The sequence below is a fragment of the Chiloscyllium plagiosum genome, unplaced genomic scaffold, assembly GCF_037043375.1.
Source record: "Chiloscyllium plagiosum isolate Xiang-an unplaced genomic scaffold, Cpla_swu_hap1 HiC_scaffold_16, whole genome shotgun sequence".
Lineage (NCBI taxonomy): Eukaryota > Metazoa > Chordata > Chondrichthyes > Orectolobiformes > Hemiscylliidae > Chiloscyllium > Chiloscyllium plagiosum.
In genome coordinates this window covers 104,786-122,980 of record NW_028270154.1, presented here as the reverse complement: position 1 = coordinate 122,980, position 18,195 = coordinate 104,786, and the positions used below count along the sequence as shown (strand labels likewise).

Below are 18,195 nucleotides of genomic sequence, written 5' to 3'. Positions count from 1 at the left end.
TTTGGTTGAACCCAAATCTAACTTATTTGCTTTTTCTAAAAGTATGACCTTTTTCTTTCTTCCTAAACTTTCTTGGCAGATTTGAGAATCATCTTCAAATTCAAGAACCATTTAAAGTAAAAATTAACAACTTAATTTCTTCAAGTATAAAAGAGAATAATCAACTAACAACTATGTACAAGTCCTCACTCTCACCTATCTTTTACCTTCCCTTTTATAATACTAGTCTGATAAAACATCCAGTTAAGAATTACAAAACTTCTTATCTCAAAACCAGGCAGCTTTCGGTTCTTCTATTTGGATCGTCCTATGGCGTCTTTTCTTCTCCTTAGGAATTTTTGCATCACAGGTTACTGATCGAAAAGGTATCTTTTAAGAAAGCTATTTTTCAGTCTGTTTTCATGCTGGGTTTGGCAGTTCTCCTCCCAACTGTTCAATTTTCCCCAGTCTTGTACCCCCCCAAAGCATCGGATTGTGTCATTAGCTTTTAAGATTGTCAATATACTCAATTCAAACTGGATTGGAGTTTGGAATTTTTGGGGGTATAATTTAAACTGATTGGCCAAATTTGAATTTTTTCTTGTCTTCATATAATAAGCTAAACAAGTTGTTTAACCAAGTGTTAGAGTGTTACCTTATTGAGAACACTTGGTGTTATGTCCAGTAGTTCTACTGCTTTTAACTCCCTTAAAGTACACCCACATCTTCATTACAACTAACATATGATGATTTACTTCAAATGCATGCCTATATTTCAAAACTTTCTCTTCTGGTGATGTAGAACTATGAAATTCATCCTAATTGCCAAGGTGATACAATGTTCTTCCAGCTTCCAATTCACTGTATCCAGTGCCACTGATATAATAAGCAACACATCTTATGTAACTTATAAAAGGAAGCATCTGTGACAGTGCTTTTTAACTTCTCAGAAATAAGCTTCCAAATTATTGGAAATCTTAGGTCCATGCCCAATATTATCTTAGGTTGTGTGTCATTGGTTACTCCAAGTAAACTCTATGTACACTACAATAAAGAGTACACTTTCACTGCTCAGTCTCTAAATAACTGCTAGAATGGCCCAGTGGCTGTAACTATTTTATGAACTGAATATTAGAACATCACTTGCATAAGACCATGACGAATAGAAACAGGAGAAGACCCTCAAGCCTGCTGTGCCAATGTGTAGGATCATGGTTGAGCCAATGTTCCTCATATCTACGTTCCTGCCCTTCCCCCTTAACTCTGGATTCCTCAATTGATCAAGAATCTTTCCATCTCAACCTTAAATACACACAAGGATTCTAGCCTCACATCTCTATGTGGCAAAAGAATCCAAAAGAATCACAGTCTTCTGAGAGAATAAATTCTTCCTCATCTCAATCTTAGAATGCTTCCCTTTTTTTTCTGAAAGACAATTTTAAAAGTATTCTATTCAGATAAGACTAGCTGTAAATCAGGACACATTTTTTGAAATTCATACCTTAACAAAGTATGTTTGTGGATTTGCAAATCACAAAACAAAACTCTGCTGCTTGTCTTGCCATAAAGAATAAACTGAATAAATATTTCCCTTGTTATTTGCCTCCTTTCAGTTTACAAGTTAATTTGATTTGTATAAAGAGAGATTTCTTTAATTCTAAACTCACTTGCACTGACATTCAAGTGAAACTTTACATCAGCCTCTCCCAGCTTCAAAGATTGCCTCACTGAGCTGCCAATCAAACTCAGTTTGATTCAAGTGTGGTCGAGGAAGGAACTTATTGCCGCTTAAAATAAAGAGGATGGAGGTCAAGGGAGAAAAGCCAAGGATCAATTTATTTCAACTCAGACTTTGGCTTGCTGAACCAAATAGTTAATTCCTTCTTTGTTTCCTTCATATTATATTTCGTCATGAGGATATATTGTACTGTCATTTTAAACATCATAACTGCGCCATTTATAAAATCATACTACATTTTAAAAGGCATTCAGTCAATTGAATCTGCACAAACAAAAACTATTCTAAATCTACACTAATCCCCTTTCCAGATCTTGACCCATGGCACTGAAAGTTATTTCAAGTGCTCATCAAAGTATTTTTTAAAGGTTGTGAGGTCTCATGTCTACGCAATCCTCAGAGGCAATGCATTCTAGATTCCCACCACCCCCTTTGCGAAATAAAGTCCCAAAATCTCTTCCACTTCTCCAGCATCTCACCTTAAAAGTATGTCCACTTGTTATTGACCCTTTATTTCAGGTGAGCCAATGATCTCTATCCACCCTGTCCATGCCCCTCATAACCATATACACACAATCAGATCATAGAAACATAAAAGCGTATAAAACAGCAGCTGGAGTCAGCCATTTGACCCTTTAAGCCTGCTCTGCCATTCATTATGATCATGGCTGATCATCTGAAGGAATAGACTATCCATGTGTTTCCCCCGGTATCCTTTGATTCTTTTAACCTGAAGCGCTGTATTTGACTCCTTGTTGAATTAGAACATAGAACAGTACAGCACAGGAACAAGCCATTCAGCCCTCGATGATGTGCTGAACATGACACCAAATTAAACTAATCTTTTCTGCCTGCCCTTGGTCCATATCCCTCCATTTTTTGCTTTTCTAAAAGTCTCTTAAAAGCCTCTATTGTATCTGCCTCCACCACCACCCCGGCAGTGCATTCCAGACTCATTCCACTCTCTGTGTAAAAAGCTTGCCCCTCCCATCTCATTTGAACTTTCCTCCTTTCACCTTAAATGTATAAATGTATCTGAACTCTGGGGAGAAGATTCTGACTGTCAACCCTATCTATGAATCTCATAATATTATAGACTTCTATCAAGTCTCCCCTCAGCCTCCGCCACTCCAGAGAAAACAACCTGAGTTTTTCTAGCCTCTCCTTATAGCTCATACCCTCTAATCCAGGTGGAATCCTAGTAAACATCTTTTGCACCCTCTCTAAAACCTCCACATCATTCCTGTAATATGGCAATCAGAATTGAATGCAAAACTCTAACCAAAGTCTTATAAAGCTGCAACATGACATCCTGACTCTTGTGTTCAATTCCCCGACCAGTAAAGGCAAGCATGTCATATCCCTTTTTTTAACCTATCTACTTGCATGGCCACTTTCAGGGAGCTATGGACTTGAACCCTAAGATCATTCTGTATATCAATGTTGTTTGGATTCCTGCCAATAACTGTATACTTTTCCTTAACATTTGATCTCCCAAAGTGCAGCACCTCACACCTACCCAGATTAAACTCCATCTCTATTGCTCCGCCCATATCTGCAACTGATCTATATCCTTCTGTATCCTTTGACAACCTTCTACACTATCCACAACTTCACCAATTTTTGTAACGTCTGCAAGCTTACGAACTCACTAATCTGTATTTTCATCCAAGTCATTTATATACATCAATACCTGGTACAGATCCCTGTGGAACACCATGAGTCATGAACCTCCAGCCTGAAAAACACCCCTCCATCACTACCCTCTGCCTACTATGGGCAAGCCAATTCTGAATCCACTTGGCCATGTCACCATGGATCCCATGCAACTTAATCTTGCACAAAATATGGAGTTTCTGGGTTGAAGATGATTTAGTGGTTTAGGTCAGAAATTGACTAGCTGAAAGAAGACAGAGGGTGGTGGTTGATGGGAAATGTTCATCCTGCAGCTCAGTTACCAGTGGTGTGCCACAAGGATCTGTTTTGGGGCCACTGATGTTTGTCATTTTTATAAATGATCTGGATGTGGATATTGAAGTGTGGGTTACTAAATTCGTGGATTACACTAAGGTAGGCAGAGTTGTGGATAGTGCTGATGGATGTTGTGGGTTACAGAGGGACATGGATAAGATGCAAAGCTGGGCTGAGAACATACAACATAGAACATTACAGCGCAGTACAGGCCCTTCAGCCCTCGATGTTGCACCGCCCTGTCATACTAATCTGAAGCCCATCCCACCTACACTACTCTATGTACATCCATATGCCTGTCCAATGACGACTTAAATGCACTTAAACTTGGCGAATCTACTACCGTTGCAGGCAAAGCATTCCATACCCTTACTACTCTCTGTGTAAAGAAACTACCTCTGACATTTGTCTTATACCTATCTCCCCTCACTTTAAAGTTGTGTCCCCTCGTGTTTGCCATCCCCATACTTGGAAAAAGGCTCTCCCTGTCCACCCTATCTAACCCACTGATTATCTTGTATGTCTCTATTAAGTCACCGCTCAACCTTCTTCTCTCGAATGAGAACAGCCTCAAGGCCCTTAGCCTTTCCTCGTAAGACATTCCTTCCATACCAGGCAACATCCTAGTAAATCTCCACTGCATCCTTTCCAAAGCTTCCACATTCTTCTTATAATGCAGTGACCAGAACTGTACACAATACTCCAAGTGTGGCCGTACCAGAGCTTTGTACAGATGGAGCATAACCTCCTGGTTCCGAAACTCAATCCCTCTGTTAATAAAGGCCAAAACACTGTATGCCTTCTTAACAACCCTGTCAATCTGGGTGGCAACTTTCAGGGATCTGTGTACATGGACACCATGATCTCTCTGCTCATCTGCACTCCTAAGAATCCTACCATTAGCCCCGTACTTTGCATTCTGATTACTCCGTCCAAAGTGTATCACCTCACACTTGTCCACATTAAACTCCATTTGCCACCTCTCAGCCCAGCTCTACATCCTATCTATGTTCTCAGAAACCTACGACATCCTTCATCACTATCCACAACTCCACCAACCTTAGTGTCATCTGCAAATTTACTAACCCACCCTTTTAAGCCCTCATCCAGGTCATTTGTGAAAATGACGAATAGCACTGGACCCAATACCGACCCTTGCGGTACACTGCTACTAACTGGAAGTGTACCAGATGAACATGTTCCATCAACTACAACTCTCTGTTTTCTTTCAGCAAGCCAATTACTGATCCAAGCTGCTATGTCTCCCGCAATTCCATTCCTCCGCATTTTGTATAATAGCCTGCTGTGGGGAACCTTATCGAACGCCTTGCTGAAATCCATATACATCACATCAACGGGTTTACTCTCATCCACCTGTTTGGTCACTTCGTCAAAAAAACTCAATAAGATTCATTAGGCACGACCTACCCTTCACAAAACCAAGCTGACTGTCCCTGATCAGATTATTCTTTTATAGATGTTTATAAATCCTATCTCTTCTAACCTTTTCCAACACTTTACCAACAACTGAAGTGAGACTCACTAGTCTATAATTACCAGGGTTGTCTCTACTACCCTTTTTGAACAAAGGAACCACATTTGCTATCCTCCAGTCCTCAGGCACTATTCCGGTAGACAATGATGATTTGAAGATCAATGCCAAAGGCTCGGCAATATTTTCCTTTGCTTCCCAGAGGATCCTAGGATAGATCCCATCCGGCCCAGGGGACTTGCCTATTTTCACACTCTGCAGTATTTCTAATACCTCTTCCTGGTGAACCTCAATCTCTTCTAGTCTAGATGCAAGTATCTCTGTATCTTCCTCGCCAACATTTTCATTTTCTATAGTGAACACTGTCGAAAAATATTTATTTAGTGCTTCCCCTATCTCCTCTGACTCCACACACAACTTCCCACTCTTATCCTTGATTGGCCCTAATTTATCTCTCGTCATTCTTTTATTCCTGACATACCTATGGAAAGCCTTAGGGTTAACCCTGATCCTATCCGCCAACAACTTTTCATGTCTCCTCCTGGCTCTTCTGAGAGTGACAAATGGAGTGTAATGTTGAAAAGTGTGAGATAGTTCACTTTGGAAGAAGTAACAGGAATGCATAGTATTGGGCTAATAGTAAACTTCTTGGCAGTGTAGATGAACAGTGAGATCTTGGTGTCCAAGTGCATAAATCCATGGAAGATGCCATCCAGGTTGATAGGGTTGTTAAGAAGGCATATGGTGTGTTGCCGTTTATTGGTAGGGAGATTGAGTTTCGGAGTCACAAGGTCATGCTTCAGCTGAACAAGACACTGGTAAGGCCACCCCTGGAGTATTGCATCCAGTATTGGTCACCGCATTATAGAAAGGATGTGGAAGCTTTGGAAAGTTTTCAGAGGAGATTTAATAGGATGTTGCCTGGTATGGAAAGAATGCTGAGGGAACTGAGGCTATTTTCGTTGGAGAGAAAAAGGTTGAGAGGTGACTTAATTGAGACATATAAGATGATGGTAAAGGCTAACATGAGGGAGCATAACTTTAAATTGAGGAGTGATACATTTTGGAGAGATGTCAAGGGTAGTTCCTTTACTTAGAGAGGAGTAGGGGGATGGAACGGCCTGACTGCAAGAGTAGTAGGCTTGCAGATGTTCAGGGCATGTAAATGGGTATTGAGTGTACATATGGATAATAATGGAACAGTGTAGGTTAGATGGGCATCAGATTAATTTCACAGGTGGGCGCAACATTGAGGGCCAAAGGTCCTGTACTGTGTTATAACTTTCTATGTTCTATGTTCTAATCTTCTGGATGAGCCTACATGAGGGACCTTGTCAAAAGCCTTACTAAAATCCACTTAGCCAACATCCACTTCTCTATCCTTATTGATCATCTTCATGACCTCCTCAAAAAATTCAACAATGTTAGTAAGACATGACCTGCCCTGCACAAAGCCATGCTGGCTGTTCCTAATTAGACCATGCTTTTCCAAGTGCACATAAATCCAATCGCTAAGAGTTCTCTTCAGTAGCTTCCCAACCACCAATGTGAGACTCATTGGTCTATAGTTTCCTGGATTATCCCTATTTCTCTTCTTGAATAGAGGAACAACATTAGCTACTCGCCAGTCCTCTGGGACCTCTCCAGTAGCTAATGAGGATACAAAGATCTTGGTCAAGGCCCCAGCAATCTCCTCTCTTGCCTCTCTCGATAACCTGGGGTTGATATACACAATAGAAAATGGAACATAGAACAGTACAGAATGTATTCACAGAATGTTTTGGTCTCGGCTGTTTCCTGTGGTAGTGAATTCGACAGGTTCACCTGTCTCAGTGTTCTCTGCTTGAAAGAAAACAACCTGAACTGATCCAGCCTGTCTGTAGAGTCATAGAGTCATACCACATGGAAACAGAATTTTCATAGCTAAAAAGGCCCATCCTAGACAATGGCCTGGTGAATCTCCCTTGCAACCCCTCCAGTGCAATCTCATCGTTTCTACAGGCTGATGACTTAGAACTGTGCTAGGTACTCCAGCTGTGGCCTAGCCATAGTACTCCAGCACCAATATAATCCCTCTTCATTTTAAAATCTATGCCACAACTGATAAAAGCAAGTGGTCTGTATGCTTTCCTAACCACCTATTAACTTATCCTGCCACTTTCAAGGATCTGTGGACAAACATTGAGTCTGTGCCATAAGAGTGCGCTAATTTCCTGCGCTTGTTTCATATCCATGAATGTTATATCTCGATTGCTATTCCAAATAGTTTTTAAGGGTTGTAAGGTTTCCAGCCTCCACTCCCTTCCCAGGCAGTACATTCCCGATGTCCACCACCCTCTGAGTGAAAAAAGCTTTTCTCCCAAACTCTCCTGAATCTCCTGCCCCTTAACCTAAAACAATGCAGTCTCATGATTGACACCTCAATCAAGGGAAACAGCTGTTCTGTATTTACCCTGTCCATATACCCCTCATAATCTTATACACCTCAATCACATCACCCAACACCCCGCCCCCAGTCTTCTCTGCTGTAAACAAAACGATCCAAGCCTATCTGGTCTCTCCATATAGCTCAATTTCTCCAACCCAGGCAACATCCTGGTGAATCTCCTTTGTATCCCCTCTTGTGAGATCACATCTTTCCATAGTTAGGTGACCAGAGCTGCACACAGTACTCCAGTTGTGGCCTGACCTATGTTAGGTATAATTCTAATATTTCCTCCTTGCTTTTGTACTCTCTGCCACGACTGATGAAAGCAAGTGTCCCATATGCCTTCTTAAGCATCCTGTTCAGCTCTGCAGACTTCAGAAATCTATAAATAATTACCCCAAGATTCCTCTGTTCCTCTAAGTCACCCAGTCTCCTGCCATTCATTAAATACTCCCTCATCTTGTTTCTTCTTTCAAAGTGTATCACTTCAAACTAATCAGGGTTAAATATCAACTGTGACTAGTCTGACCATCTGACCAACCCATCTACATCTTCCTGTAACCTACAAACATCAGCTTCACTACTAACCACCCTACCAATCTTGTGTTGACTGCAAATTTGCTTAACATTCCCCACCCCATTTTCATCGATATCATTTATGTATATAACAAACAATTAAGATCACAGTTCTGATCCTTGATGGACACTGGCCTCCAGTCACTCAAACAGCCTTCTATCACTACCTTTTGTATCCTATTACTAATCCAGTTTCTGTTCCATCTCGTCACATTTCCCTCAATTCTATATGCTTCAACCTTCTCAATCAGTCTCCCATATGGGATCCTGTCAAAACCTTTGCTAAAATCCACATAAGCTATACTAATAAACCATATTAACTGAACTTCCCTCATCCACATATTTGATCCCATTTCCAAAAAAAAATGTTTTCTTATTCTGATGAATAGTACACACATACCTCGAGAAGAAAGGCACATTGCTGTGAATTGATTTTCCATCCTTTCTTTCAGAGATTACCCACAAATCCCAGCGACTAAAACAGTACAAAGAAATCATTCGTGAACTCCCAAGGGTTAACAGAATGACTCTCGCTGCTCTGATTGGTCACCTTTACAGGTTAGTCTCATTTCATTGATTAACTTGGGGTAAGAAGCAATTCCACTTGAAGGAATCTGGCATCTTGGAAACAACTTTTCAAGAAACACATCACCTACATTAAAACTGCAAAAGATGTTGGAGATGTCACATTAGTTTTGCGTATTCGCTTTCAGAATGGTTCCCTCAAATAAGATTCTCACCATTACTCTGAAATGTCCTGGAACATGACTGTAAACTCAAATACTTTCTTTATGAGACAGTGTTAGATTTTAGATAGTTCATGTTTTGATTCATATACAAGTCCATCTGATCTCTAAATGTTTCTGCTTTATGAAATAGAAATAGTCTGTCCTATACATAGATTTCTAGAAGGTATTTCTGGAAATTTTCCAACAAATGTGGGAAATTGTGGAAAATAACAGTGCATGGTGTGGGAGTAACATGATAGCATGGATAGCAAATTGGCTGGCTAATGAGCAAGAGTGAGTCAGCAAAAACCTAAGAATTTGTGGTTATAAGACATTACAGGGGTCATGATATATTACAGGGGTCATGCATCAACCCTCAAATTGTCACAACTGATATAATTGGTATGGTTAAAGGGACTGATGGAGTATTAGGAAAGTAAAGAGGACAGATGAAGCCTACAAAGCAATAGAGGTAGGTTAAATGAATGGAAAATACTTAGCAGATGGTGTCAAATGTGGGAAGACATCAAATTGTCTATTTTGGTATTAAGTTGATGAAAGAATCATATTATCTAAGTGGTAGGAGATTGCATAGCTCTGAGATGCAGAAGGATCTTTGTGCTCTAGTGTCTGAATCTCAAAAAATTAGTACGCAATGTTAAGGACCAGCTGAGATTTTTCCTGGACAAGTCAGATTCAAGACTGATATCTGACTTGGTAGATCATATTTTGTTTTTGTTCAGTTTTAACATAGTTGAGCAAAGTTGTCTGTCACTAACACATAAGCAAACGATGCTGCAGATTGTGTTTGAGCAATGAAAGTGAAAATTGGACCTGCCCTGTGCAGACAATTTGGAAATTTATAAAGGTGAAGGAAGAGAGACCAATTAGAAGAATATGGTGACAGGGGAATTTACAGTGAGGCTGGTAATAGTGAGTGAGATAGTATACTCTTTGACCTGATCAAATGGATTTCAAATTGTACTTTTTATCTTTGCTTCTTTAGAAGAATCATGCTTTGATTGCAATTCATAGAAAATAGAACATTACAGCACAGTATAGGCCCTTCAGCCCTCGATGCTGTGCCAATCTGTAAAACCAATCTGAAGCCCATCAATCCTACACAATTCCAATATAATCCATATATTTTTCCAATGACTATTTAAATGCCCTTAAAGTTGGCAAGTCTGCTACTGTTGTAGGCAGTGTGTTCCATGCCTCTACTACTGTCTGAGTAAAGAAACTACCTCTGACATCTGCTTCCCCTCAATTTAAAGCTGTGTCCCTTCATGCTAGCCATCGCCATCCAAGGAAAAAGGCTCTCACTGTCCACCCCATCTAATCCTCTGATGATCTTATATATCTCTATTAAGTCACCTCTTAACCTTCTTCTTTTAAGTAAAAACAGCCTCAAATCCCTCAGCCTTTCCTCATAAGACCTTCCCTCCAGACCAGGCAACATCCTGGCAAATCTCCTCTGCACCCTTTCCAATGCTTCCATATCCTTTTTACAATGCGGCGACTAGAACTGTACACAATACTCCAAGTGCAACCGCACCAGAGTTTTGTACAGCTGCAACATAACCTCATGGCTCCAAAACCCAATCCCTCTGCCAATAAATGTTAACACACAAGTGTCTTTTTAACAACCCCATCAACTTGGGTGGAAACATTCAGGGATCTAGGCACATGGACACCGAGATCTCTCCACTTATGCATACTACCAAGAATCTTATCATTAACCCATTACTCTGTACTCCTGTTACTCCTTCCAAGTGAATCACCTCACACTTTTCCATTTGCCTCCATTAAACTCCATTTGCCATCTCTCAGATCAGCTCTACAGCTTATCTATGTCCCTCTGTCACCTGCAACATCCTTCCACACTGTCCACAACTCCACTGACTTTAGTGTCATCCACAAATTTACTAACCCAGCCTTCTACACCCTCATCCAAGACTTTTATAAAAATAACAAACAGCACTGGCCCCAAAACAGATCCTTGCAATACACCACTAGTAACTGAACTCCAGGCTGGACATTTCCCATCAACCACCATTCTCTGTCTTCTTTCAGCCAGCCAATTTCTGATCCAAACCACTAAATCACCCTCAATCCTATGCCTCTGTATTTTCTGCAATGGCCTACCATGGGGAACCTTATCAAATGCTTTACTGAAATCCATATACACCACACCAACCGCTTTACCCTCATCCACCTGTTTGGCCATCTTCTCAAAGAACCTTATAAGGTTTGTGAGGCACGATCTACCCTTCGCAAAACCATGTTGACTATCTCTAATCAAATTATTCCTTTCTCGATGATTGTAAGTCCTATCTCTTATAATCCTTTCCAACACTTTACCCACGTCTGAAGTAAAGCTCACTGCTCTATAATTGCCAGGGTTGTCTCTACTCCCCTTCTTGAACAAGAGGGCAACATATGCTATCCTCCAGTCTTCTGGCAATATTTCTGTAGACAATGATGTCATAAAGATCAAAGTCAAAGGCTCTGAAATCTTCTCTCTAGCTTCCCAGAGAATCCTGGGGTAAATCCCATCCATCCAGGGGATTTAACTATTTTCACACTTTCCAGAATTGCTAACACCTCCTCCTTATGAACCTCAATCCCATCTAGTCTAATAGCCTGTATCTCAGTTTGCTCCTCAACAACATTGTGTTTTTCCTAAGAGATTATTGACGAAAAATATTCATTTAGTGCCTCTCCTATCTCTTCAGACTCCACGCACAACTTCTCACTACTGTCCTTGACTGACCATAATCTTGCCCTCATCATTCTTTTATTCCTAACATAGCAATAGAAAGCTTTTGGGTTTTCCTTGATCCTACCTGCCAAAGACTTTTTATGTTGCTTCCTGGCTCTTCTTATCTCTCTCTTTAGGTCCTTCCTGGCTAACTTGTAACTCTCAAGCACCCTAACTGAGTCTACACGTCTCATCTTTACATAAGCTTCCTTCTTCCTCTTGATGTGAGATTCAACTTCTTTAGTAAACCACAGTTCCCTCACTCAACAACTTCCTCCCTGCCTGACAGGTGCATACTTAGCAAGGACTCGCAGTAGCTATTCCTTGAACAAGGTCCACATTTCAATTGTGCCCATCCCCTGAAGTTTCCTGCCCTATCCTCTGCACCCTAAATCTTGCCTAATTGCATCATAATTGCCTTTCCTCCAGCAATAACTCTTGCCCTGCGGTATTTACCTATCCCTTTCCATCACTAAAGTAAATGTAACTGAACCAAAGTGCTCACCTACCTCCAAATCTAACACTTGGCCTGGTTCATTACCTGGTACCAAATTCAATGTGGCCTTGCCTCTTGTTGACCTGCCTGCATATTTTGTCAGGAAACCATCCATCACATTGGACAAAAACTGACCCATCTAATGTACTCGCACTACAGTGTTTCCAATCAATATTTGGAATGTTAAAGACCCCCATAAGCACAACCCTATTACTTTTACTCTTATCTTGAATCATCTTTGCAATCCTTTCCTCTACATCTTTGGAACTTTTTGAAAACCTTTAGAAACCTCCCAACAGGGTGACCTCTCCTTTCCTGTTTCTATCCTCAACCCATACTATCTCAGCAGATGAGTCCTCATCATATATCCTTTCTGCCACCATAATATTGTCCTTGACTAACAATGCCACACCCCCCGCCTTTTGCCATCTTATCTGTCCTTAACGAAACATTTAAATACCGGAACCTGCAACAATCAATCCTATCCCTATTCTATCTACGTCTCTGAAATGGCCACAATATCGAAGTCCCAGGTATCAACCCATGCTGCAAACCCACCCACCTTATTCTGGTTGCTCTTGGTGTTAAAGTAAACACACTTCAAACTACCTTCCTGCCTGCCGGTACTCTCCTGCGACCTTGAAACTTTATTCATGACCTCACTACTCTTAACCGCTTGTACTCTGGAGCTACAATTCAAGTTCACATCCTGCATTTTGAATTAGTTTAAACCCTCCTGAAGAGCATTAGCAAATGTCTCCCCAGGATATACCCTTAAGGACCCGAAAGCATGATCTGAGACATCACAGATCCTGGCACCTGGGAGGCAGACACCAACCATGAGTCAGTCTTGTTCCCTCAGAATCTCCTATCTGTCCCCCTATATATGGAGTCCCCAAAATATAATGCTTTACTCCTCTCCCCCCTTCCCTTCTGAGCAACAGGGACAGACTCTGTGCCAGAGACCTGTAACCACATGGCTTACCCCGGTAAGTCATCCCCCTCCCCCCCCCCCAGTATCAAAAATGGTGTACTTGTTGTTGAGAGGAATGGCCACAGGGGATCCCTGCATTGTCTGCCTGTTCCCTTTCCATCCCCTGACTGTAACCCTTTGGAGGTGGAGTTCGGTGCACTTCCCAGGTGAAGTCAGTGAGGACACTAGTAGTGACATGTACCTCCCACATTCTATACATAAGTTCCCTCCAGTGTGGAAACAGGCCCTTCTGCCCAACAAGTCCACACCAACCCTCCGAAGAGTAACCTACCCAGATACATTTCCCTACATTTACCCCTGACGACTAAACCTAACATTATGGACAATTTAGCTTGGCCAATTCACCTGACCTTGGAGGAAACCAGACCACCCGGAGGAAACCCATGCAGACACAGGGAGAATGTGCAAACTCCACACAGACTGTCACCTGAGACAGCAATTGAACCCAGGTCCCTGACACTGTGAGGCAGCAGTGCTAACCACTGAGCCACCATGCCGCCCTCGGCAAAGCATGCAATTGCCCTAACATCCGTTCCCACTGAATTCTCAAAGAGACTATTGAAAAAGAAACTAGTAACCTTACCAAATCCACGCACAGAGCCTTTTTTTTTATTAGAGCACGAGGATGGGTGGGAGACACTGCCCTAAGTAGTATTTCGGGTAAAGCAACTGCCCAAATATACTACCTCACTCACTCAGCCGTCCCATGTCCACTCCTGCTCAATGTGCGCTCCGCCTGTTCACAAGATAAGTTTTTAAAGGATTAATTTACTTTCCCGGCGGTCCTCTGGACCTTACTCTCTCTACTCTCGCTGCTGCAAAAGAAAAGTCAAAAATGAAAATGTGACTGATCAGCCACGATCATATTGAATGGCAGAACAGGCTCAAGGGTCTGAGTGGCCTACTCTGCTCCCAATTTGTACATTCGTAGATATATTGAACAAAAGAAAAACACTTTGGATTCAGTCCTATCATCAGCTTGGGACATCAACACATTTGTTCTCCACAGGTGAGCCAGTGTGTATTAATTTAGATTAAGATTGGAATGTGGTTGTACCATTGGACAGCAAAGATTTCGGAACCAGGACTGATGGGACTAAAGTTAACACATAAATCTTCCTTGGTTATACACATGACAGAATAAGAAGCAACTGGTTGATCCCATGGTCACATCAATTTTAATGCTACAATTTTTTAAAATTCAAATTTATCAACAATGGAGCACAAGAAAGCTCAGATAACAGCAAATTACTGCGGATGCTGGAATCTGAAACCAAAAGAGAAAATGCTGGAAAATCTCAGCAGGTCTGGCAGCATCTGTAAGGAGAGAAAAGAGCTGACGTTTCGAGTCTAACTGACCCTTTGTCAAGGCTTTGACAAAGGGTCAGTTAGACTCAATAGACAATAGACAATAGGTGCAGGAGTAGGCCATTCTGCCCTTCAAGCCTGCACCATCATTCAATATGATCATGGCTGATCATCCTTAATCAGTATCCTGTTCCTGCCTTATCTCCATAACCCTTGCTACCACTATCCTTGAGAGCTCTATCCAACTCTTTCTTAAACGAATCCAGAGACTGGGCCTCCACTGCCCTCTGGGGCAGAGCATTCCACACACCCACCACTCTCTGAGTGAAGAAGTTTCTCCTCATCTCTATCTAAATGGTCTACCCCGTATTTTTAAGCTGTGTCCTCTGGTTCGGCACTCACCCATCAGCGGAAACATGTTTCCTGCCTCCAGAGTGTCCAATCCTTTAATAATCTTATACGTCTCAATCAGATCCCGTCTCAGTCTTCTAAGCTCAAGGGTATACAAGCCCAGTCGCTCCAGTCTTTCAGCGCAAGATAGTCCCGCCATTCCAGGAATTGACCTCGTGAACCTACGCTGCACTCCCTCAATAGCCAGAACGTCTTTCCTCAAATTTGGAGACCAGAACTGCACACAATACTCCAGGTGTGGTCTCACCAGGGCCCTGTACAGCTGCAGAAGAACCTCTTTGTTTCTATACTCAATCCCTCTTATTATGAAGGCCAGCATGCTATTAGCTTTCTTCACTACCTGCTGTACCTGCATGCTTGCCTTCATTGACTGGTGTACAAGAACACCCAGATCTCTTTGTAATGCCCCTTTACCTAAATTGATTCCATTTAGGTAGTAATCTGCCTTCCTGTTCTTGCCACCAAAGTGGATAACCATACATTTATCCACATTAAACTGCATCTGCCATGCATCTGACCACTCACCTAACCTGTCCAGGTCACCCTGTAATCTCCTAACATCCTCCTTACATTTCACCCTGCCACCCAGCTTAGTATCATCAGCAAATTTGCTAATGTAATTAATGTTATTATTAATACCATCCTTGAAACGTCAGCTTTTTTCTCTCCTTACAGATGCTGCCAAACCTGCTGAGATTTTCCAGCAAAGCTCAGATAATGCTGTGGCAACTATTTGTGACAGAATCAGATAGTGAGCTCCACAATAGAATTTGTGTCAGTATTTCTGTTGAGTTTTCTTTGCTTGATGCAAAACGCAGCAGCTAGAATGAGTGTAGGAAGGCATAGTAATCTCACTATACACATGTAAAGTTGCAATTTCCTCCCTTTTTCCATGTGAACAGAGTCCAAAAATGTGCTGACCTGAACCAGATGTGCACCAAGAACCTGTCATTACTTTTCGCACCCAGTTTATTTCAGACAGATGGGAAAGGGGAGCAGGAAGTCCGAGTGGTTGAAGACTTGATTGATAACTATGTGTCAGTGTTTGATGTAAGTAACTGCATTTCAACCATATCATTGATACTATTAATGCTGCATCTGATAACATAGTGTCACAAGGTAAAAGTGAGGACTGCAGATGCTGGTGATCAAAGTCAAGGTTAGAGTGGTGCTGGAAAAGCGCAGCAGGTCAGGCAACATCCGAGGAGCAGGAAAATCAGTGTTTTGGTCAGAAGTCCTTCATCAGGAATGAGGCATGGAGCCTCTGGGGTGGACAGATAAATGGGAAGGGGATGGGACTGGGGAGAAGGTAGCCAAGAGTACAATAGGTGGATGGAGGTGGAGATAAAGGTGATATGTCAGAGAGGAGGGTGGAGCGGATAGGTGGGAAGGGAGGTAGGACAGGTCATGAGGATAGTGCTGAGCTGGAAGGTAGGAACTGGGCTAAAGTGGGGGGAGGGGAAATGAGGAAACTGGTGAAGTTCACATTGATGCCCTGAGGTTGAAGTGTTCCGAGGCGGAAGATGAGGCATTCTTCCTCCAGGCGTTGGGTGGTGAGGAACTGGTGGTGCAAGAGGCCCAGGACCTACATATCCTCGGCAGAGTGGGAGGGAGAGTTGAAATGTTGGGCCACGGGGCAGTGGGGTTGATTGGTGTGCGTGTCCTGGAGATGTTCCCTGAAGGCGCTCTGCGAGAAGGCATCCAGTCTCCCCAATGTAAAGGAAACTGGATTTGGAGCAATGGATACAATAAGTGACATTGGTGGATATGCAGGTGAAACATTGATGGATGTGGAAGGCTCCTTTAGGGTCTTGGATGGAGGTGAAGAGGGAGGTGGGTCCCTCTGTGACTACCTGGTCAGGTCCACGCTCCCCAACAACCCACCCTCCCCTCCTGGCACCTTGCCCTTCCACCGCAGGAATTGCAAAACCTGCACCCACATCTCCCCCCTCACCTCCATCCAAGGTCCTAAAGGAGCTTTCCACATCCATCAATGTTTCACCTGCACATCTACCAATATCACTTATTGTATCCGTTGCTCCTAATCCTTTACATTGGGGAGACTGGATGCCTTCTCACAGAGCGCTTCAGGGAACATCTCCGGGGCACCTGCACCAATCAACCCCACTGCCCCGTGGCCCAACATTTCAACTCTCCCTCCCACTCTGCCGAGGATGTGCAGGTTCTGGGCCTCCTGCACCACCACTCCCGCACCACCCAACGCCTGGAGGAAGAACGCCTCATCTTCTGCCTCGAAACACTTCAACCTCAGGGCATCAATGTGGACTTCACCAGTTTCCTCATTTCCCCTGCCCCCACCTTAGCCCAGTTCCAACCTGCCAGCTCAGCACCATCCTCATGACCTGTCTTACATTCCAATCTTCCTTCCCACCTATCCGCTCCACCCTCCTCTCCGACCTATCACCTTCATCCCCACCTCCATTCACCTATTGTACTCTTGGCTACCTTCTCCCCAGCCCCCCTCCCCCTCCCATTTATCTCTCCACCCCAGAGGCTCCCTGCCTCATTCCTGATGAAGGACTTTTGCCCGAATCGTCGACTCTCCTGCTCCTCGGATGCTGCCTGACCTGCTGTGCTTTTCCAGCACCACTCTAATCTAGTCACTGGTGTCACAAGGTGTCCAGAGTCAAATGCTAAAGTATACAAGGCATTCCAATAAATTCCTAAAGAACCGGAACTCTTAGGTAACTCAAACTTTGGAAGATTTGGTGTATGACCTCAGTTCATTATGTAAGAAATGCTGAAACTTTTGCAGAATGGCCAAACTCAAGAGAAAAGTATATAGCAGATGGCAGGACCCGAAGGAGCACTGATATGCGGAGGAATGTTAGAGTGGAAATACATAGCTCCCTGAAAGTGGCAACTCAAGTGGTTTAAATAGTAAACAAGGCATACGGCATGTTTGTCTTCATTGGTCCAGGGCATTGAATATAAATGTAGACGTGTCATGTTACAGCTGTGTAAGACTTTAGTTAGGCCACATTTCAAACATTGGGTGCAGTTCTGATCATCACACTGTAGGAAGAATGTGGAGGCTTTCAATAGGGCGGAAAAGAGGTTTAGACTATTAGACATAGGAGCAGAAATTAGGCCATTCAGCCCATCAAATCTGCTCCACCACTAGGTCATAGCTGATAAGTTTCTCAACCCTATTAAATTCCCTACAGTGTGGAAACATGCCCTTCAGCCCAACAAGTTCACACCGACAGTCTGAAGAGTAACCCACCCAGACTTATTTCCCTACATTTACCACTGGCTAATGCACCTAACACTATGGGCAACTTAGCAT

General features: G+C 42.7%; 1 protein-coding gene across 3 annotated transcripts in view; it reads left to right on the top strand.

Annotated features, from left to right (window-relative positions):
* arap3 (ArfGAP with RhoGAP domain, ankyrin repeat and PH domain 3) overlaps positions 1-18,195 on the top strand; it is a 363,864-nt gene that overhangs the window by 257,915 nt on the left and 87,754 nt on the right. For all 3 annotated transcript variants that reach the window (XM_087995078.1, XM_087995076.1, XM_087995077.1), the window contains exons 19-20: positions 8,637-8,742; positions 15,788-15,935. In XM_087995078.1, the coding sequence (XP_087851204.1) occupies positions 8,637-8,742; positions 15,788-15,935 (254 nt within the window). The remainder of the gene's footprint in view (positions 1-8,636; positions 8,743-15,787; positions 15,936-18,195) is intronic.